This window comes from Zootoca vivipara, chromosome 1 (assembly GCF_963506605.1).
Source record: "Zootoca vivipara chromosome 1, rZooViv1.1, whole genome shotgun sequence".
NCBI lineage: Eukaryota > Metazoa > Chordata > Lepidosauria > Squamata > Lacertidae > Zootoca > Zootoca vivipara.
Window position 1 is genome coordinate 63,725,401 of NC_083276.1, and position 22,579 is coordinate 63,747,979.

Genomic DNA, 22,579 nt, shown 5'->3' on the forward strand with positions numbered 1-22,579 from the left:
TATGCAGAGCTTGCAGTGTGCCCAGTATTGTTACAAAATTCCTGCAAGCTCAATGAACATCTTGCATGCAGAAAATAATTTATGTTGGGTTTATGTCATGATTAAAATTTTCCAGTAGCATATTCTACAACTCTAGTTCCCACAAGACTTTTTAAAAAGTCGTCTTCAAGGTGTAAAGCAAAATACTTTTCATTAGAGCTTCACTGGTTATCAGTAACCCATGAGCCTTGCTTTACTGCCTGCTTACTGGTGCATTTAATAAAATAAAGATCACTCAGTGGTGCCGTGGGCAGCATGCAAGGTGATAGCCATATTTGCTTACTGTAAATACAAGGGAAAATCACACACAAACCGGCTGTAGTTTTGACAAGTATTAAGATCCCTCTTTACATCTGTACCTCTGTACCAAAGTGCAATTAGTTTTCCTCGCACAAGGATTTCTGTTTATCTTATTCTGCTTGATTACTTGAGTATAATCGCACCGTTTGCTTCATTGCTCCTGGTCGCAAGCTCCAGTTTTAAAAGGGGAGGATGAGTGTGTGTAAATATACTGAATTCTGCTGTAAGACATTAATTTACGCATCTGGATATCAGCATTTTCTTAATTCTTTTCCTCTATTACTTTTCCTTTTCACAAGGTTTGATTCACATACGCCAGATTCCTCGGCTTAATAGCTTGAGCTGCGATGTGTCAGACACGAAGGACCTTGCATTTAGATTGAAAAGGAAGCTATTCATTATTGAGGTAAGGGTTTTTTTCTGTATATATACAATTCTGCATGAAAGATGAAATCTTGTCTTAAATGTTTAACCATATTTAATTTGTATCAGCTATTTAGCTGGCTTTCATGCTTGGGAAGGTTTTAGAAATTATTGTTTTTATTATTAAAATCAAGTCAATTTCTGCATTACAGAAATTGAAGTATCCGGAATCCATTCATTTTTTTTTTCAAACGAACATATAAAAAGTAGGCCACCACCTTCAATAACAAAGCATGGCATGCATATTTCTAAATACGTCAAGAGCTTGTTTAATTATATGTTAATGACTTGCTCTTTACTTGTTTTAGTGAGTGGGACAGTGTTTACATCTTATTACCCCAGTTGAGGGTTTCTAATGTGCAATGCTGCCTAAAATTGAGTGTGCTGTGAAGGATAAGTGTCCTTATCAATATTCAGAAACCACGTCCTTTGCATTACTGCAATCAGCTTTAGCTCTTCTGTGTCATTTTAAACACAGTATCATTTACATTAATGTCCTTAAGTAAATTTTCTGCTGAATTTAAACTTTTCCCCCCTGACCTTTTATGCATAGTCCACATAGAAGGCAATAACACAAAAAGATTATTTTGTTTTAGGCTTGCTAAAGAGCAAATGGACACAGAACTATTAAGCAATTAGAGCTGATGTATTTATTAACCAAGTAAATGCCGAGTGAAAAAAGAGATGGCTTTGGGAGTCATCAATACAGTCTCTACAGCTTTTAAACAAAGACATAAAACAGCCAAGCAGGCCTGACAAATCATTTAGTTTAATCTCTTTTCAAATGAAATGCTGTTAAGCAGGCCACTTGCCTTAACTGCTTGAAACCATAAAAGGAAGAATTGCCACCAATATATTAGCATATTTTTTACTTCATCACCAAATGATGGTCAATGTGGCTTGGCACTGCTTTGGTGTTTGGGATTTCACCCTTAAGTGACCACTTTGGCCCTTATTTGACCCTCTGCCCTCTTTAGCTGGCCACTTGATAAGGTAACTTAAGGGTTCTCTTTCTCTCTCTCTCTCCATCTCTCTCACTGTCTCTCCACAATTGCAAGTTGCACTAACCTATAAATTGTTGAAAGGAGCCTATCAAGTGACAAATTAAAGTGCCCTCCTCCTAATAATGGTCATCAATGTCCTTAATTATCTAGTCCTATTGAAAGTAGTTAATAGTTAATCAAGAAGCCAGTTTTTCAGGCAGGTCATCTCTGCATGAGTACTTGAAGTTTCTCAACTAGAGATGCTCCCTTCAAAAGCCACTTAGAGCCAAATATGCATGATGAAGATTGTTGTGTCATTTTTTCCCCTTTTAAGAGATTGTGATTCCTCTGTGGGTTCTTCACTTCTCAGGAAAGAATACATTTAATGGAACTAAACACTGTACTGTAGTAGTCCATTTTAACATAATTTCACTTCATCAAAAGGCTATTCATCTTCTGAATCACTACTACAATAAGGGACCTTAATATTCATGCTAGAATTTAAAATGTAGAAACTGTAATTGTTATCTGACACAGGCAAACAGGCAGAGTATTTTCTTACTGTGTTAAACTTCCATTTACTATATCTCTGAATGAAACAATTTTGATTTTCCTCCTACAAGGAAGCTTGATTTAGAAGAGGTTTCCTCTATAAATAGAATCTCTGATTACTATTTTCTGTTGCTCTAAATTTCAAACCCAGAGCCCACTATACAGAATTTCTGGAGCCTAAGGGTAAAGACATTTGATTTAGCAATGTTAAGGAGCCTTTAGACAAGAAACTGTAGACATGCATAGATGACCTACTTGAATAATATCATCCCTCATTGTTCAAGACTATGCCCCTTATAAATGATTTTCATTCTTGCTGGAGAAAATGCTACTACATTATGACACAGCTATCTTAATTTACAGCATTGCCCTGCACTGGTGTTCTTCTACTCATATTTTTAAATTATAGAATGATAGTATAAGTAAGGTAGTATAAAGCATTAGCTACATAGTTCATGTAACCGTAGCATGGAGGTAGTTGTCCAAGATCATATTAAATTTAAGAATTCAAAAAAGGAAAAAATTAAATCCCTTTGCATACCTAGATTAGAAATAAATACAAATAGCAAGCAGCATGGATTATGCAAATTATAGCAAATTTTATAGGCGTGTCATTTTTAAAAAGAGTAGAGAAAGTAATATAAAGCATTCTTCAACAGAGGGCTAAATGTAGATGTTGAAGGTTATAGAAAAGTAGCAGTGTACACAACATTCATACGGTCATTGTGTTGAAAGCTAAGTAAATGTCTCTGAAAAACAGATTAGAATTTTGATGTAGGAATTTACAGGTGACTTGGAACATAACTACTTCAGCTATGTTTTCATCACTAGGCTATTGCTTGTCAAGTAACAACATGAGTACACTGGATGAGTTTTCTCAAATTCTTTACTATGTTATTAGTTATCCAGTCTTATCATAGGGTCCTTTACAATGTGCTTGTTAGCAACCAGCTTAAGTGTCATGTCATCATTACTATTATAAAGAGGTCATACTAGGCAGTACACTTTAATACGGAAAACTAGAAAATGTAGTGGCCTTTGGTAGTGGTATGTAATGTATGTATTTTTGGCAATATTGATTGGAATTTAAAGTATGCCTATGTGTACATTTTTACTCGCTTGTTGGAAATGAGATAATGATTGTGAAATGTATTGATATTTCATTGCATTTATACATGTTTTAAAATAGTAGTGCATATCTCTTTAAAAATAAAGACTCACAATTTTGAAGTTAGCTTGTCTAATCCTATTTCTTCCTACTTTGGAATCTTAATTAGAAGGAGATAAAAACCATCATTTGACTAAATTATTGTCTTGAATCTGTAGCAAAAGGTATAATCCGCAATTGGGCCAATTAGTGTACCCCATAGTTAGCTATGCTGAGGCAGGCAACTTGATTAGATCTGACACCAGCCTAGTTCCCACTGTTGTTTTGCCAGGTATGATGGTCAGACTTCAAAGGGCTTGAGGCATCAGCAGGGCAAGGTTTGGAGGCCAGCTTAGGTCCGGTCGTTAATCTCTCTGCTAAAACCACAGCAGCCATCACACAAAACAAGCTTACACGACACAATCATGCGGTATTAAAGTTTGGGTTGAGTCATGCCAATTTGCCTTTGATTTTCTGATGATTGAGTAAAAGATGGCTACATGACTAGACACATACTAAAAATGTACTGATTAGGTAAGTTCCTTAAATATTTGAAATATTTTTGATTTTTCAGTAGAATAATATGACATGCTGTTTAACTTAATGAAACTTTCTGACAGAAAAGGGCTTGAAATACAATTTGTATTTAGTGTACCTTGAATTAACACATCTTTTGCCACATTGTATGCTTTTTATAAAACTTGTTCCTCATCATTTCAGAGGCATTTTTGTAAAAGTTATTTTTAAAAACTCAGTAATATGTTTTTGCATTAACTCCAAACAGAACTTTAAGGGAATTATTCTTTTCCTTGGACATCTATGCTAAGCCATTCACATAAATGGAATTTCTTCATAATTATTTTCCACTTAAATGCTGAGTAAAGTGCTGTTCAGCTGATGTGATTACATAAGTGTTCCTTTCTTCTGCATTCTGATTTGTTGAAATGTTGCAGTAATGGTGACATGTTTCCATTCTGAGGAAAGCCTAGGGCTGCCTGGTATTATTCCAAATGATTGAAATTGCCATCTTGCTGACTTTCCCTCAGGCTGCTTTAGGCCTGTTTACTTTTGTATTTCATTCTCATGCTCCATCTGAATTTGACTAGCAGGGCATCACTACCTGGTTTGACAAAACAGTTGGAAAGAATACTCAAGATACTGATTAAATATTGTATTTCTGTCTCATCATATGCAATTTGGTATTTTATATATATATATGGCTGCAATCCTAACCTCACTTTCCTGGGAGTAACCACTTTGGTTACTTACCAAATTCAGTAGGACTTACTTGTGAGTTGACATGGTTAATTTGGGCTGTGTGGCTATTTAGATTAGATGGACTGCGTGGGTGGCGCTGTGGGTTAAACTGCAGAGCCTAGGGCTTGCTGATCAGAAGGTCGGCAGTTCGAATCCCCACAACGGGGTGAGCTCCCATTGCTCGGTCCCAGCTCCTGCCAACCTAGCAGTTCGAAAGCACATCAAAGTGCAAGTAGACAAATAGGTACCGCTACAGCGGGAAGGTAAACAGTGTTTCCGTGTGCTCTGGTTTGCCAGAAGCGGCTTGTCATGCTGGCCGCATGACCTGGAAGCTGTACGCTGGCTCCCTCGGCCAATAACGCGAGATGAGCACCACAACCCTAGAGTCGGTCACAACTGGACCTAATGGTTAGGGGTCCCCTTACCTTTAACTTGTTGTTAGTTGTTTAAAACAGCATAAAGGAAAGGCAAAAATGAACAAAATTAATTCATTTTAAGACTTACATTTTATTTTGTATAGCAATGTAAAACTATTTTGTGTTTGGGTCTCATTATTTTAATGATCTTCAGTGGAAATCATAATTACAATTATTATTTTTAAAAGGTAGTATAGAATTATGCAAACAAAAAGACAATTTAGAACATGCACTGAGGACAATAAATATAAAACAATCTGCATGAATTTGTGTTGCATTATATTTAGTCCAAGGAAGGGTACATGCAGGAAGGGATGGTCAATAGGAGAGTACTCTTGACTCCTATAACAGCTGCATGCTCAGACATTGAAGAAGGAGGCCACATAAAATATATGGATGTCATTTTTCATCAGACCAAGAAAAATCAAGTGCCAGTCATGGTTTGTGGGAATGGATTTAGACACTAGGAGATGATATATCATTTAGTTATTATCCATCCTTGCTCACGTGAGATCAGCAGAGTACCACCCTTTGCTTCCTTTAAAATTGGAAGCTAATACAAGATTGATTTAATCTTCTAGAAACAACAATCCAGGATGCTTTAAGGCAGAATGGATTTTCCTGGTATTACCCCTTTTCTCCCCCTTAAAGACATCAATCACACAAACATTGATTTGTGAAGAAATAAAAGTTGTATTTACTTACATAGTCTAGGTCTTGAAGCAGCCATTTGCAGTAGCAATTATGAAAGCAGGTTTGTAACTAATACCTAAATTACAAAAGAACAAAATGTAAGTTTAAAATGGTGTCTGAGCTGCAAAGCTCAAACTTGCATGTATGGTCAGTTTGGAAGCACAATGAAGAAAGGGAGGCTGCCCAGGCAGAAAGGAAGTATGTGGTGTTACAGCTTCCTGCCAAGGCAGCAAAGGAAGTGATCTCATAGAGTTCTCTCTGGCAAATTCACAGGAAAGCTCGGTGAGCCTCAGCTCCTTCGTGTGCCTGGCTGGCAAAACATAATTGTTGGTTTGACTGCAAAAATGACCCAATACTTCTATCATCTATACCATCTATATAAGCCTTGGCTAACTTGACCTTGCATTAGTGGCCCATATTATAATGCAGGCATCCCCAAACTCGGCCCTCCAGATGTTTTGGGACCACAGTTCCCATCATCCGTGATCACTGGTTCTGTTAGCTAGGGATGGTGGGAATTGTAGTCCCAAAACATCTGGAGGGCCGAGTTTGGAGGTGCCTGTTATAATGGCTAGAAGGTTCCATGAGCTTGTACAAGTGGTTCTGTGTTACTTGCTATCTGTTGAGATTTCAGTAGCACGGTAATAGAATGATTATTTAGGCCAGTGTTTTTCAACCACTGTTCCGCGGCACACTAGTGTGCCGCGAGATGTTGCCTGGTGTGCCGTGGGGAAAAGACGGCGGTGGGGCGGCGAGCCGCCGCGTCGCACCTGCAGGATCCCTGGCTGGCTGGCTGAGCGCGTGTGGTTCCTTCCCAGAGGAGCCTGGCAGGCGCCAGCAGAGGGAAGCGCTTCTGCGGGGAAAGCAGGCACTCTTTTTCCCGGGTGCCAAGTGGAGCTGGAGAGGGAGCGAACAGCAGAGGGACCGGCTCCCGGGCGACTCCGCTCAGCCGCGGGCTGCTCTGCGGAGCGAGGCTCTCTCGGTAGCACCTCCTGCTGCCCCGGGGCCACGTGAAACGGGCGGTTGGCCGGCTCCTCCCCGCCCCCTCGGGCGCCCACCCCACCCGCTGCATCCCCGCAGAGCCCGGGAGGGCGCTTCCGGGCGGCGGGCGCTGGCTTTGCGGGCAGGGCTGCCTAATGGGCCAGTGTGGAGCGGGAAGGCCCTGCGTGACCTCCGACAGGAAGGCCCCTCCGAACCTCCCAGCGCGCAGGGTCATCGAGGGCACCTCGAGGAGCGAGCGCGGGCCCCTGGCGGCGAGAAACAGTGCCCATCCACCGCCCGAGCGATGGGCGGGTCTCTGGGCGCAGCTAGGCACGTCTGCTGCTCTTGCCTGACCTTGTCGCCTTACAGCCCCGACGTTGTGCGAAAGTGACAGGCGGGGAAGGAGGCCGTGGAGTTGTGGGGTGGGGGAGTTCACGAGTGATCTCGGATCGTTTATGTTTATGAGGCAGGAAGATGCTGCCAACCATGGCGCACATGCATCCAGCTTTGTGTATGGGTGTAGTGCCCCAGTGCCAGGCTATCTTGTGCCCCAGGCAAAGATAATTACTTGCACCCAGTCCCAGCCACCCCCAATTGCTAATTTCAGTTTTCATAAGCAGACAAAATTCTTCAAAATATTAAAGGTATCAGAAATGTATATTGCAAACCCCCCCCAGGTCAGTCTTGATGCTGTTGAGGGTCACTTTACACCTTGGGAAGCCCCTCCCGTTTTGGGTTTGAGTTGAAGTCCCCTGACCTTATTATGAATGGAAATACCACTGTTGCGGGCACATGCTAGGAAGCTGCAGCTATTTGGGGATTCCAGTGTGTGGACAAGCAGCTAGAACCTCAATAATAACCTCAAGCAGCTAATAACCTCAATAATATAGGCACAGAGTTAATTTTTTTAACATTTTCTAATGGTGGTGTGCCTCGTGATTTTTTTCATGAAACAAGTGTGCCTTTGCCCAAAAAAGGTTGAAAAACACTGATTTAGGCAATTGTGATAAGAGTATGCCTCCTCTATGCAGTTTACCTTGCTGACTAATAAAGTAATAGCTTGGATTTAAGACCAATCTCCAATTTATAGGTGCTCTCTGCATTAGAAACTTGCTTCGGTAATTCTTTTGGCATGCATAGACACTGCTTGTTGTATGGAAATCTCATTCCATCTGATGCCATGGTGGGACTTACGGTACATTGTCAGTGGCCTTTCATGGTAGAACTTGCCATCACCAAAGAGACTGTTCCTTTTCCCTCACCTCTAAAAGTAACCTGAACACTTGGTTTCCTTCTTAGTATGTATTTTTTTTTTCTTTCATGCCTTTAAAAAAAATAGATTTTAAAAATACTGTATATATATTATTATATATTGTACTATGTAAAAGCAGTATTTGGCAGGGAATGTGATATGTGCAGAAGTCATAGTATAATCAGATACTATTCAGCATTTTTACAGGTTACCCAGCTGTGTTGTACAGAGTGAAGTACATAATCACGGATTTATTTGTAAAGAAAAATACAAGGATTATCTGTTAAGTCATAGTCATAGTAAACCCATTGAAATCAACCGACACAAGTTACTTAAGATAATTGATTTCAGTAGCTCTACTCCAAGTATGATTAACGTTATATACCACTAGAATTGTAATGAGTAATTTCAAGGGGAATTTATTGCAGTGATTTGAATATGTGGGAGGGGAATTACTGTGGTAGGCCCCACCCTAAAGGTAGAAACAGTGTCTGTCTATATAAAAGTGTATTTTCATGGTTCACACTTCCAGGAACTGATATACACACACAGGTTCTGTTCCAGTTGTGAAGGTACATAAAGAATAGGTGAAGACAGCATGCACAACCCTCATTATCCCCCATACATGTATTCAAAGACTGACTAGAAAAAAACTCCGGTTTTAGGAGTTAGATATTTACAGACTGTACTGTGTGACACTTAAATAATGATTCAATGTCAATAATTTCTAGTTTCTAGAATTTGGAAAACGGAAGTGCTTTGACCTTTGATTCCAGGGCAAAATTTGTGCTTGAATTATTCTAGATTCCCAGTGATCAATATCTATATAACTACATCTGATATTATATTTTTGTGTTATATATTTGTGTTACAAAATATATTTCTAAAGGTGTACAATGGGAGTTGGCAACCTTTCTTCTGTCAAGGGTTGCATTCCCTTGTAGTTAATCTATTGGGGCACATACTGGCAGTGGGTGTAACCAGAACTGATGATGTATGAAGCAAGAGACAAAAGTGTTGCAGATTAACTAATCCTATATAATAAAGTGCAAGTGTCTCTGCGTCCAAGTTGTCCTGTGTGTCCCTGGGTTACTGCGCATGTGCCCCAGGGACACAGGGATTGGACGGAGAGACAGGACGCACACACACACACACGCTCTCCCCCCCACCTCTGCCTACCGTTTACGCCGCATTGTTGGGGTGCTCCGCTGAGCCCAGCTGGGCAGCGGGCGCCCAGAAGAAGGCCGGAATTCGGCCTCTTTCTGTGGCGGCGGTGCGTGGGGGGCCGGCTGGCCCCTCCCACAGCCGCCGCTTCGTCGGGGCGCTCCGCTGAGCCCAGCTGGGCAGCGGGCGCCCAGAAGAGGGCCGCAATTCGGCCTCTTTCTGTGGCGGCGGCGCGTGGGGGGGCCGACTGGCCCCTCCCACGGCCGCCGCTTCGTCAGGGCACTCCGCTGAGCCCAGCTGGGCAGCGGGCGCCCAGAAGAAGGCTGCAATTCGGCCTCTTTCTGTGGCGGCGGCGCGTGGGGGGGCTGACTGGCCCCTCCCATGGCCGCCGCTTCGGCGGGGTGCTCCGCTGAGCCCAGCTGGGCAGCGGGCGCCCAGGAGAAGGCCGCGATTCGGCCTCTTTCTGTGGCGGCGGCGCCAAAACAGGCCAAATCGCGGCCTTCTCCTGGGCGCCCGCTGCCCAGCTGGGCTCAGCGGAGCGCCCTTGAGGAAGCAGCGGCCGAGGGAGGGCCAGCCCCCCCCCGTGCCGCCGTCGCCGAAACAAGCTTCTCCCGGGCGCCCGCTGCCCAACTGGGCTCAGCGGAGCGCCCACTGCTAAAGGGAGGGGAGGCCGCGGCCCCGCCACTCCTCCAGCGCCCGTTTACTGAACGGGCTGAATGACACTAGTTCAGAATAAAGACTACCCTGCTTCAGTTTTTGCAATGGGTACTTCAGATTAGATCTTTCCAGAAAGTAAGTCCTATTGGGATTACATATACAAAGGACTCCCCCAAACACGAGACTAATATGTCTGGAAAGAGAATAAAAGTAATTCCTTTCTTACTATAGCATTCTACATACACATACACACACATGGCAGATGCCTACCAATTTGTTGTCAGACAGCTGGGAAAAACTTATTTTCCCTAACCCATACAACCAGGGAAAAGTTTTTTTAAAAAACAACAATCAACCATAACTTTACCTTTTATTGCATAAAATCCTGCCTCTTGCTGTTCTGAAACGACATCAAAAGAGGAATCATAGAATCCAAGGGTCATCTCGTCCAACCCCCTGCAATGCAGCACTCTCAGCTAAAGCATCCATGACAGGTAGCCACCCAACCTCTGCTTTAAAATCTCCAAGGAAGGAGAGTCCACAGCTCTCTGAGGGAGACCGTTCCACCTCTTACTGTCAGAAAGTTTTTTCTGTATGTATAGTTGGAATCTCCTTTCTTGTAACTTGAAGCCATTGGTTCGAGACCTGCTTTCCAGAGCTGGAGAAAACAAACTTGTGCCCTCTTCCATTTGAAAGCTTTTGATATATTTGAAGATGGCTATCATATCTCCTCTCAGTCTCTTCTTTATCAGGCTAAAACACCCAATTCCTGGCTAAACATACCCAGCTCCTTCAACCGCTCCTCATAAGGCTTGGTTTCCAGACTCTTCAGCATCTTGGTTGCCCTCCTCTGCACACGTTCCAGCTTGTCAACATCCTTCTTAAATTGTGGTGCCCAGAATTGGACACAGTATTCCAGGTGTGGTCTGACCAAGGTAGAATAGAGTGGTACTGTTACTTCCCTTGAGCTGGGCATTATACTTTTGTTGATGCAGCCTAGACTAGCATTAGCTTTTTTTGCTGCTACATCTCACTGTTGACTCACCTTAAGCTTGTGGTTCACCAAGACCCCTAGATCCTTTTCACATGTACTACTGTCAATCCAGGTGTCCCCCATCCTATATTTGTGCATCTGGTTCTTTCTGCCCAAGTACAGAACCTTACATTTGTCCCTGTTGAAATTCATTTTGTTAGCTTGCGCCCAGTTCTCCAATCTGTTAAGGTCATTTTGAATTCTGATTCTGTCTTCTGCAGCATTAGCTACCCCTCCCAGTTTGGTACCATCTGTAAATTTGATTAGCATCCCCTCAGTTCCTCCATCCAAGTCGTTTATAAATACATTGAACAACAACGAGCCCAGGACAAAACGCTGTGGCACCCCATTTGTCACATTTTCCCAGCATTACGGGAAACCGTTAATGAGTACTCTTTGAGTTCAGAAAGTCAACCAGCTACAAATCCACCTAACAGTGGATATTTACCTCATTCAATCCACATTTTACCAGCTTCCTCAAAACAGTATCATGGGGGACTTTGTCAAAGCCTTACTGAAATCAAGGTATGCAATGGTATTCAACACATACCAGAACTTCAGGTTTGCACAATTAAAGTGGTTGAAAGGACTCTGGCACCCTAACACAACACATCCACTTAAAAAAACCCCAACAACACTGGACTTTTTGTGGTTAGGAAAGTGATGAGGAAATGCATAGAAAAGTGTGGGGTGAATGAACAACTAATGTAAGATACCTCATAAACAAATCAGGATGAATACTGGTCATCCTATGACCATCCCCCAAGTAAAGATGCACAAGTTCCCAATAAAGACCAGGTATAAACAAACCTCTGTGTAAGCTTTGTGCAAGCAAAACAGGATGAATGCTCAATAAATAGGTCTTCTAGAGGAGCTCTGTATACTGCAACTGAGAATGTTCAATATTTTTACCATACTGTCCTTTTTTCAAGTCTTTCTGCAACCCTGTAAGGTAGATGATAGTGAGGATCAGCAGCAACATCAGTACCACCATCATATTGCCAATGACAGGTTGACCCTTGCCTAAGCAAGCTCGTGATCTAGATCAGGAACTCCTTGGTGTTTAATGCAACCTGTATGCTACACCTTGATTTGTTATTATAATTGATATTGCACCTTATGGAGAAGCAAAGTGTTATGCTTCATGTAGTGGGCTTTGTCCACACCACCGACTTTTCTCAGGGAGGTGGAAACATGCAGGTGCATAGGAAGTTAGGGGTGGTGGGGGTGGGCCGCCCCGAGTGGCGGGCTCCAAGGGGCACCATCGCGGGCGCCCGCCCCGCCCCCAAAATGCGCACCCCGCCCCCGGAACGCTTGTCACGGCCCTCCAGGAGGCATGCCCCACCCCCAGAACGCGTGTCACGCCCCTCCGGGAGGTGCACCACGGCCCTGGAACGTGCGACCCACCCCTCCAAGAGGCGCCTCCCAGTGCCGGAGCATGAAGCTCCGCCACTGGAAGCATGTAACAATATAGAGGCGTTCATAGTTCCAGCACCTCTTTTTCTAGAAAAATAGCACAGCTTGTTGGTGTCTATTTATGGCCCATCAGCTTTGATTGCTTCAATGTCTCCTATTCTGTTATGGACCAAGTATCTTTATTTAGAAGATCTTTACAAATAAGAAAACGGCAATCCTTCTTTCACAACACTGCAAGACGTGTTGAAACAGTCTCAAAGAGAAATACAGAAAACCTTAAGTGCAAACCCTGCCGATGTCCATCTTAAAGCATCTCTGAGTTTTCTCTGTACCTCTGACTGGAAATGTAGTTATTGCCAAAGTGGTAGTATTTGCAAGGTTTTGCTTCGCTTTGCTTCCCTTTGCTTTTAATCCACCTTGCTTGCCATGAAATGGAGACTTTTGCATTTTAGAAGATGCAATATCACTTTGTAAGTAGTGGTACAAATTGCTAAGATTGGACAATGCTGTTTTGTTTCAAAAAGGCATGTTCTCATTGTGTTCACTAAGGGATTACTCATACAGTAAGAAGCACCACACTGGGATTATTCAGAATGCTACCATTCTTACAAAGTTTATTATGCAGTGCCACTTTGTTGGGGGAGTGATTTGAGAGCTCTTTAAAGTACACATGGAAAGTTAAGACTGACCAAGAGATGGTGGTTGCTAATAAAGCTCCTTAAAAAAAACCTAATTTATTGAACTGTACGCACCATATAAATATCATTTGAGGGAAGAAAAATCTTGGGCCATCCAATGAATTCCCAAGCTTCCCTTTGTAGCAAGAGCTCCAGGCAATTTGAGTGCAGCTGAGGGCCCCAATTCCCTATTCTCACAGAGCCTTCAGGCTGTTAGACCTGCTTTTCACAGGTACATTATTTAGCACTATGAGAACCAAGAGAATCCTGGTAAGCCAGTCATAAAACCTCTGTGGGGGGGGGGGTGTTATGGCCTCTACTGTCAAGAAACTGTTATAGAAGGAAAAGAAGTATGGGTTGTGTGTTATATAGGGAAACCTATATAATATTGGAGGACTAAATACATTGTGTGGATACGTCTGAAGGTGTTAACATTTAGTATGTAGTAGCTTACTGCTGCTTTTGCCTTTAGGAAATGAAAGAGCTTTGAGGTTCACATGAAACATAAAGGCCACGTTGGATGTTTCCTTGTTCTATAACAAGAAACACATCCTTATATGAACATGACACTCCTGAGTTTCCACTTCAGCTCAAGAGCTAGAAGGCAGCAGATCAAAGGAACCATTTCTCCCAACATTGTGTACTCTCACTTTAAAAGGACAAAGGACCAAACCAAAAGACATTTTAGTTGTGAGTTATTCCTATTCATTTAGATTGGATGGAGCAATAGGTACTTAAGTTAAAGGCACCAAACTAAAAAAATAAAATGGTAGATAAAAATTTGCAGGTATGAAATAACTTTGAAATTTAGTTTATTTGAAATTAAGTGTACCCTTTTTAAAGCAATAAAGTACCTACAGGATTTATTCTTTCATACCTGCATGTCCCATTCGGCATTATTTCATCTACTAGCCAGTTCAGGTTCTTTTTACCTGGTATGCAGTACTTCACTGAATTGTTTTGTCAGATGCTGTCAAGCCAACCTACCATTGTTAAAGAAAATCAAACTAAATCGTTTTGGCATAAGCCTTCCAGGAATAAGGCACAGAATATGAAAGGTTTGATGAAATCAAGGATTGGGTTTCAATATTGTAAAAGACTGCCTGTCAAAAATGAAATGCATTATTTCAGAAGTTTTGAATAAATAAATGGTTTTTAAATACTGACTACACTTCATCCAAAGTTTTGAATTACTACTTTTAGACTATCATTGCTTTGACCAAAATATGTGAAATTCAGTTCCTTTCCCCTCATCTGCATATTGATGTGTAGAAACATTAAGAATACAAAAGTATATGTGCACTGAATTTGAAAACCATAGTATCATCACATATTGAAATCTGCTATATAGACTATCTGTATTTTCTGACTGAAGCTCTTAACTTGAAGAATTCTACCAGGCTTGTTTTTTTCAAATCCATGGCATGCAGCTCTACTTTAAGCTAATTTATTTTATGTTGTTTCTGCTGTGTGTTACTTTCCCCTTGTTTTAACTTGACCTATGCTACCCTGCTACTGCTGTTATTGTTGTGGCACAGAAACTGCTTTGGTCACCCTGTATTATGACCTTTGTTGGGAGAGACAGGAAAAATGTGTCCTTGTTAATTCTCCTCGACCTCTCAGCAGTTTTCAATACCATTGACCAAGGTACTGGAGCTGTTTGTCCGAGTTAGGCACTGCGTTGTGGTGGTTCCAGTCCTACTTTGATGGTTACTTCCATAGGGTGCTGCTTGGGGAGTGCTCTTCAGCCCCACTGAGCCTTCAAGGTGGGGTTCCTCAGGGTTTAATTTTATCCCCATGCTGTTTAACATCTGCCTGAAATCACTAAGTAGAGTTATCCAAAATTTTGGAGTATATTGTCAGCAACATGCTGATGACACACAGCTCTACTTCTCCTATACATCTGCAGGTATGACAGTGGATGTGCTGGAGGATTGCCTTGCATCAGTAATGGTCTGGATGAGAGCCAACAATTGGAAGTTCAATGCAGATCAGACTGAGGCACTGTTAGCGGGCAATTACATAGATTGGGTGGATGGGAGGTTGCCTGCTCTTGATGGGGTTACATTCCCTCTGAAGGAGTAGGTACTCAACTTGGGGTACTTCTAAATCAATTGCTGTTGCTTGAGGCTCAGTTGGCCTCAGTGGCATGGAGCATCTTCCATCAGCTAAGGCTGGTGACCCAGCTGTGCCCTATTTGGACAGAGAAATCCTAACTTTGGTCGTCTACACTCTGGTAAGGTTAGATTACAGCAATGCAATTTACTTGTGGGCTGCCTCTGAATATAGTTCAGAAAGTTCAGCTGGTACACAATTCAGCGGCCAGTCTGCTCCCCGGAGCAAGATGATTTGAGCATATAACGCCGATCCTGGCCCAACTGCACTAGGCGCCAGTTAGTTTCCAGGCCCAATTCAAAGTGCTGGTTTTGACCTATAAAGCCCTAAATGGCTCAGGACCACAGTACCTCAAGGACCGCCTTTCCCCATATGAACCAGTCCAGGCCTTGTGATCATCTTCTGAGGTCCTTCATGTGCCTCCTCTGCAAGAGTCTGGAGGGTAACAAGGTCTTTTCTGCAGTGGTTCTGTATTAGTGGAGTGATCTCCCCAGGGAGACTTGTCTGACTTGTCTGGCTCTCTTGTTACATATCTTTAGCTGCCAGGGAAAAAAAAACATTCCTCGTCTCCCAGGCCTCTAATTAAACCACCTATGGCCTTTTAAACTGAGGGGAGTATTACTTTTGTTTGTTATTGGGGGGGTTGGGGGTTTTTTTGCATTGTAAACCAACCTGTGATGTTCCGATGAAGTGTGGCATCAATAATAATAATAATAATAATAATAAATAATACACACCATTTTTGTCTGTTAAACTGTCATTATTAAGATGTTCACCCTACTCTGTAAAGGTGTTGTCAGTGCAGCTTACAATAAAATGTAAAGAAAATCATAAAATAATCATAAACAGCAGTAATATATAAAAAACCACAAAACGATAGAAGTTTAAAAGCCTGTGAAAATATATTTGCCTAATGAGAAATGGGTCCATGCAAGCTTCTCTGGGGAGAACATTTCCAAGCAGAGATGACACCATGGAAAAGCCCTTTCCCTGGTAGCCAATTTTATTTTCTATCCAGTATTGCCCTGTGGTTGTATGCAAAAAATAGATGGAGGTGTAGCCAAGAAAGTTGTTCAGCCCCAAGTATGAAGAATACTGTACTGCCCTAGGTAGGAGAAACATACTGATGCCATCCCTCCCATTTCCAGTCATCATCCTTGATACTTCACTTCTCATCTTTATAGTATAGCATTTTGGGATGTATTCTGTATATTGTGCTGGTCTGTCAGAATACCTGCCTATCAGAATAGGCTTCCCTTGAGAACATAAGCATTGCCATTCTGCATCAGACAAGTTGTCCATCTAGCTAAGTATTCTCTCCCCTGACAAGAAGAAACCTCAGGGAGGTTCATAAGCAAGGTGCTTTGATGAAATTGATTCCATGTTGCTAATTCTCATTTGTCTGGTCAGGATTTTTCAGGGTCTCTGAACCAGCCCTATGTCATTTCAAATTACGTATGGAAAACCCTCCAAAGTTGGTGCAGCTCTCTGATCTAATCTAGTCTCTTTTTCCTCAAATTATATTGCAAAAAGTAGTGCAGATTTTAAATTGAAGTGCTATTTTCAGCCATCTATACTATATAACAACTGTACAACAAAAACAAATAATACATTATGTATGTTTTCACAAACAAAAAATCTTGTCAGATGAAGAAGACAGAGAAAGTTGTTGTCAGCCTGTCCAGATCACTCCTTGATTAGGCTCAAGAACATTGAACCAGGAAGCAGAAGGAAATACCATTCTTTGTGTCTTCCTTGTACAGGATTAATTTAAACATCTTAACAGAGAACACTTTCCCAGTAGGGCAGCTTTTATATCAGTGCCTCATGATTAGCATTATCATAGCTGAAAGCTGTAGTACAGTATGATTAATGGATACAGTCTTTCTTTCAGTCTTTAGATATATAGACCTTTTACTAAGGATGGATTTTTAAAGCAGGGGAGTTGCTGCACTGCCACTCCTTCCTATGCCACCAAGATAATGTGGGACCTCACCCTGTCTTGGATAGGGTTGCACTTTCCTTGGAGACTTAGGTTCACCTTACTTCTGGTTTTAGCCCTGAACATGAATGCCCGTATCACAGAAGTAACCAGGAGTGCTTTTGACACTGCTAAAGCTCATGAGCCAATGATGCTTGTTCCTGGAGACGTCAGCCTGGATAGCTCAGTTGGTTAGAGTGTGGTGCCGATAACACCAAAGTTGCAGGTTCGATCCCTGTATGGGACAGCTGCATATTCTTGCATTGCCATTTCAGGGAATTGGACTAGAATCAGGGGTAGCCAACTCCCAAGAGACTGCAATCTACTCACAGAGTTAAAAACTGGCAGTGATCTATCCCCTTTTTGGGGGTTCAGGTCAAAGTTGTTGAGTTTTTTCTGGGAGGAGGTAAAATGTTGAGCTTTTTAGGGGAGCCACAGTTGTTCAGCTTCTTTGGGGGGAGCCAATGATCTACCAGTGATCTACTGCAGACGTCCAGTGATCTACCAGTAGATCACGATCTACCTGTTGGACATGCCTGGACTAGATGATCCTCAGATTCCCTTCCAACTCTGCAGTTCTATGATTCTATGTCTCATTTGGCTGTGGCAACACTTGCATTAGTTACATCTTGTTTAGACTACCATAACAAACTCATTGTGGGTCTGCCAGATTGCTGTTACATCAACTTCACCGGCTACCAGACCATTTCCAAGCACAATTCAAAAGTGCTGGTTATGACCTAGAAAGTCTTGTGCAACTTGGAACAAAGTTATTTGAAATACTGTATTCTCCCATATAAGCCAGTTTGGATCTCTGGGAAAGGACCTTCTTTCTGTCCCACCAGGAACTGAAGAATGTTTGGTAGGGACTTGAGAGTGGACCTTCTGAATGGGTTCTCTCACGCTCTGCGACTTCTTGTCAAGGGAGTTCTGTATAGCTGCTTCTCTGCTCACCTGTTAACAGCAGGTAAATGATTCAGCGTTGCTTGTTTATGGCCACTATAAAGGTTAAGTTTGTTTAGGTAGTTGTTGATTTGTTTTTTATCCACCTGTACTTAACTGTTGTTAACTGCCTCAATCTTTCTCAACCTATTTTGTGGAAAGGAGGTGAAACATATTTAACAACTAAATAAAATAAAAATTACAGTAATATAAATACAGGAGGAGTCCACATTGTGGCTCTTCACCAGTTTTAATCAGTTTCATTGGTTTAATGCTGGCATGGAGAGGAGCCAAAGCATGGTCTGCTCCCATGTGGTGGAGGGCTTCTCATGTTAATCCAGCAGTACAGGAACAAGCAGCCCTGCATCAGGTCCAATACCATTATGATAATCTGAGTAGGAAGTATAAGGCTGCCAGTGCCATCTCAGTTTCTTTGGGACTTCACCCAGTAGTTCCTTAAGCTTTCTGAAATCCAGCATGCATGTCCAACTACACTCAGCTTTCCCTTGCCTGTGTATAATGAAACCAAGGCCTGATCACTTCCTCCCAAGGTTCCCTGTACTTTCACTTCTTCAATCAGTTCCTCCCTGTTGGTGAGGACCAGGTCCAAGAGAGATGACACCCTTGTTGCTTCTTCCACCTTCTGGGAAATGAAGTGGTCAGTGAGCCAATTGAGGAATTTGTTGGACCTTACAGTCTTGGCAAAGTTTGAGTTCCAACACACATTGGGGTAGTTGAAACTTCCCATGAGTACTATAGCTCTCCTTTTTGAATGTTTGGTAATCTGCAGTAGGAAGGCATCATTCAAGTTATCAGTTTGACTTGCAGCTCCATAGCAGACACCTACAGTAAGATCACTGTTGTTTTCCTCTCCTACGATTTTTACCCATGTACTTTCAATCTGCCTCCCATGCTCAGATAAGCAGTTTTCACTCATGCAAAGCTCCAGGTACACATATAGAGTATTTTCCCTCTGTGTTAATAGTTTCATTAGATGAACAGTTGCAGTTGGTTTTCATGTGTTCCATAACCTATCCAATAGTCTGTCCTGAGAACGTTGTTAATTCTTAGCAACAAGCGTCCCCCACTCATGCGCAATTGACTCGTGCATGACTGCGTATACATGTAGTGCCAATAAATAAATAAATAGCTTCAAAAGGCTGAATGGCAGGTAGCTTAGTTCTTCATGTGCAGGGTTTCTCTACAGCAATGCCATGGCCATGGGTTGTTTCTGCTTGGGTCTGCATCATCAGAACTAAAGATAACATTCCCATAGTTTTATTGGCAGAGTTGTTATAGCTGCTTCTTTAATTCTCTCTAAAAATGAATGGAGTGTGAGGCAGCATAAATATTAAATGTGGGCAGGTATTGCAATAAATAACTACCAGGAGCTTCCCTGTGTAATATATGACAAGTCTGTCCTTAAGTATCTTAGAGTGCAATCCTGTACACATCTACTCAGAAGTAAGCCCCAGTGAGTTCTGTTGGAGTTATTCCCAGTTAAGGGTACATAGGACAGAAGCCTAAAAATAGCTTTAGTCCATGTAAATTTTATTTTATACATCTGAGTATAATGCAGCGGTTTAACTCCCCCCACAGCGCACTTCATTGACTTTCGATACAGATGCCAACAACATTTTAGTTACTTTTTTCTTCTAACTTTTTGTTTTATTATGCTCATCGAGGCATTAATATGCATAATAAAACAAAAATAATGACGTGTAAAAAAAATCATATCCAAAATATTTTCAGAACTTTGCAGAATAATAACTGGATTTTTCCAGGGCTGGACAGTATGAAGCCCAAAGGATTATGCACCTTACCGGCTCCTGTCACTCTTCAAAAGGGTATTTATATGTGGTTAGGGATGAACATTTGGATATGGACTGGAATACACATCCAATTGAAAGCGACACATGGTGGATAGATCTCATCCATGCTTGGATGCACATCCAATTTACTGCCTTAGTTCCTGATCCAGTAAGCAATACCTGTGTGGAAACCTGCTTACACGTGGGTCACATATCTTGCCTGACATTGCTTTTTCTTCCCTTTAAGAGTAAGCATTCCAACTGACTAAAAGTAGATTGAATCGGCAGTTCTCTTATCAGAACCTACTTAATATGTAATTTGATGTAGCATGTCCATAGCATTCATAGCAATGGTTTTCCTGCTTCCTTTATTTTTGAATCAAATATAGACTACAGCTAACTTTGTATCTGACACATATCTTCTATATGAATGTTTCAGGTTTCCTTTTACTGGGCTTCTGTGAGATGCTTTGCATCACGTCTGAAGTCATTCTGCATTTACTAGACCAAAAAGTAAAAATAAGCACAAGCCTATTAATATTATGAATATTAAGAACTCCTCCAGAGATCTGCACAAGAGGGATATACACACACACACACACACACTAGCGGGACCAGGCCACGCGTTGCTGTGGCCCAGTCAGGGCCCCCGTACCCCAGTGGAGGATGGTAGGATACCTCTCCCTCTGTTGTCCCTGGGGAGTGTTGGCCCCTCCCCCTGTATCTCCATACCTTGGCCCCCACCCTTGGAAAAGGAGCTGTCTGAGTCATGTATTATAGTCATTGGCCAGTAGATGGCGCTGTGTTGAGTATCTGCATACCTTGGGCCCCACCCTTGGAAAAGGAGCTGTCTGAGTCATGTATTATAGTCGATGTCCAGTAGATGGTGCTGTGTTGAGTTCCTTAAAATTGGCTTTTACGTGCCTCAGGTGTGACATCTGTCTAAGCAAACTGTAGAAGATCCTTCACGTATTTGCATGTGTTGTGTCAAAATTTCAATGCAATCGGTCAATCGGTTTCGGTGAAAAGTGGAGACACGCAAACATGGTCGGTTTACATTTTTATATACCATATTTTTCGCTCCATAAGACACACTTTTTCCCTCCTAAAAAGTAAGAGGAAATGTCTGTGTGTCTTATGGAGCAAATGTGTGGTCCCTGGAGCTGAATTGCCCAGGGGCAAAATGTAGATTGTGCTTTTTTTTTTTTTAGAAAGAGCTAAAGACTAACAAGAGGGAAAGAGAGTGTTGAAAGAACCCGCTTAGCAGCTGATTGCAAGAGATCTGGGAGGGAGATAAGGGGGCTAGCTCCCTTCCCAGCCCCGCCCAGGCCCCTTGCCCAGGCCTCAATTGTTGTCTGCAGAGGGAAGCTGTTTGTTTCCCCAGTGACATGTGACTGGCTGATTAGATTATCTGTCTGGAAACTGTAGAAATGGGTCCCTTTCCTTTCCGAGTGAAGCTGCAGAACTGTGAGTTGAACCCCATAAAAACAGGATTTTTTCCCTTTGCAAGGTAAGCTCAACAACTTTGAGCTGATCCTAAAAAATGGAGCTTTCCCCCTTTGCAAAAAAAGATGCACAACTGTGAGCTGACCCCCCCAAAAAGGGGGCTTTCCCCATTTGCTAAAAAAGCTGCACAACTTTGAGCTGATCCTCAAAAAAATGGAGCTTTCCCCCTTTGCAACAGAAGCTTCCTCATATATTTAATGGGGGGGGCTAAGGCACCTAGGCCTCTAGGAGTTGGCTGCTATGCCTAGGACAATTCAAGAAAGCAAAATATTTTTTTCTTGATTTCCTCCTCTAAAAACTAGGTGTGTCCTATGGTCAGGTGCGTCCTATGGAGCGAAAAAATACGGTATATAGATATGCTGCCATGCAGTTTACAGAGGCCTTCTGCCAGTGGATCAGTGCATACGGTTATTTGTTAATTAGCATATTTCTGGGTACACGTCTCCCTGTCCCCAGCATATCCTTCTAACTAGTGGTCTTAAGGATATATATGAAATGATTTGACATATTTTCAAAGATCCAGTTCTTTATTTTTCCTACCTATGGGACTAGTTCCAGAGAGCAGCACTGAATTCAGAAACTTCAGCTGGTGCTCAATTAAGCTGCCAGGTTGCTCTCTGGGGCAAGATGGCTTGAGCATATTACACTGATCCTAGCCGAACTGCATTAGCTGCCAATGTGTTTTGGAGCCGAATTCAAAGTGCTGGTTTTGACCCATAAAGCCTTAAATGGCTCAGGACAGCAATACCTCAAGGACCGTCACTCCCCATATGAACTGACCTGGACCCTGTGATTATCATCTCATCATCGGAGGCCTTTCTTCATGTGCCTCCTCTGCAAGAGGTGTGGAAGATGGCAACACAAGAACAGGCCTTGTATGCAATGGCTTCCCGTTTGTAAAATGCTTTCTGCAGGGAGGCTCGCCTGGCGCCTTCATTATACATCTTTTGCCCCCAAACAAAAATGTTCCTCTTCAACCAGGCTATACTAGGTTATTGGTTTGCTCTGTTTTCGGTTCAGTTTTTGTTATGCATTTTGTGCTGTGAACTGCCCTGAGATCTCTGGATGAAGAGTGGTATACAAATCAAAAAACAAATATACAAACCAACAATTAAGAATATGGTATTAAATGCAGGAGCTCGTTTGCTCAGTGAGGCACCCTAACATGATCGTGTAACGCTTCTGTTAAAGATACTGTGCTAGCTGTCAATCTCTTACCAAGCCATGTTTAAGG

The 22,579-nt window shown here is 42.2% G+C and overlaps 1 protein-coding gene across 2 annotated transcripts in view; it reads left to right on the forward strand.

The window, feature by feature from the left end:
* The window catches only part of ELP4 (elongator acetyltransferase complex subunit 4), a 154,940-nt gene that overhangs the window by 75,243 nt on the left and 57,118 nt on the right, over nt 1-22,579 (forward strand). For both annotated transcript variants that reach the window (XM_035117904.2, XM_035117893.2), the window contains one exon: nt 639-745. In XM_035117904.2, coding sequence (XP_034973795.2) covers nt 639-745 — 107 coding nt within the window. The remainder of the gene's footprint in view (nt 1-638; nt 746-22,579) is intronic.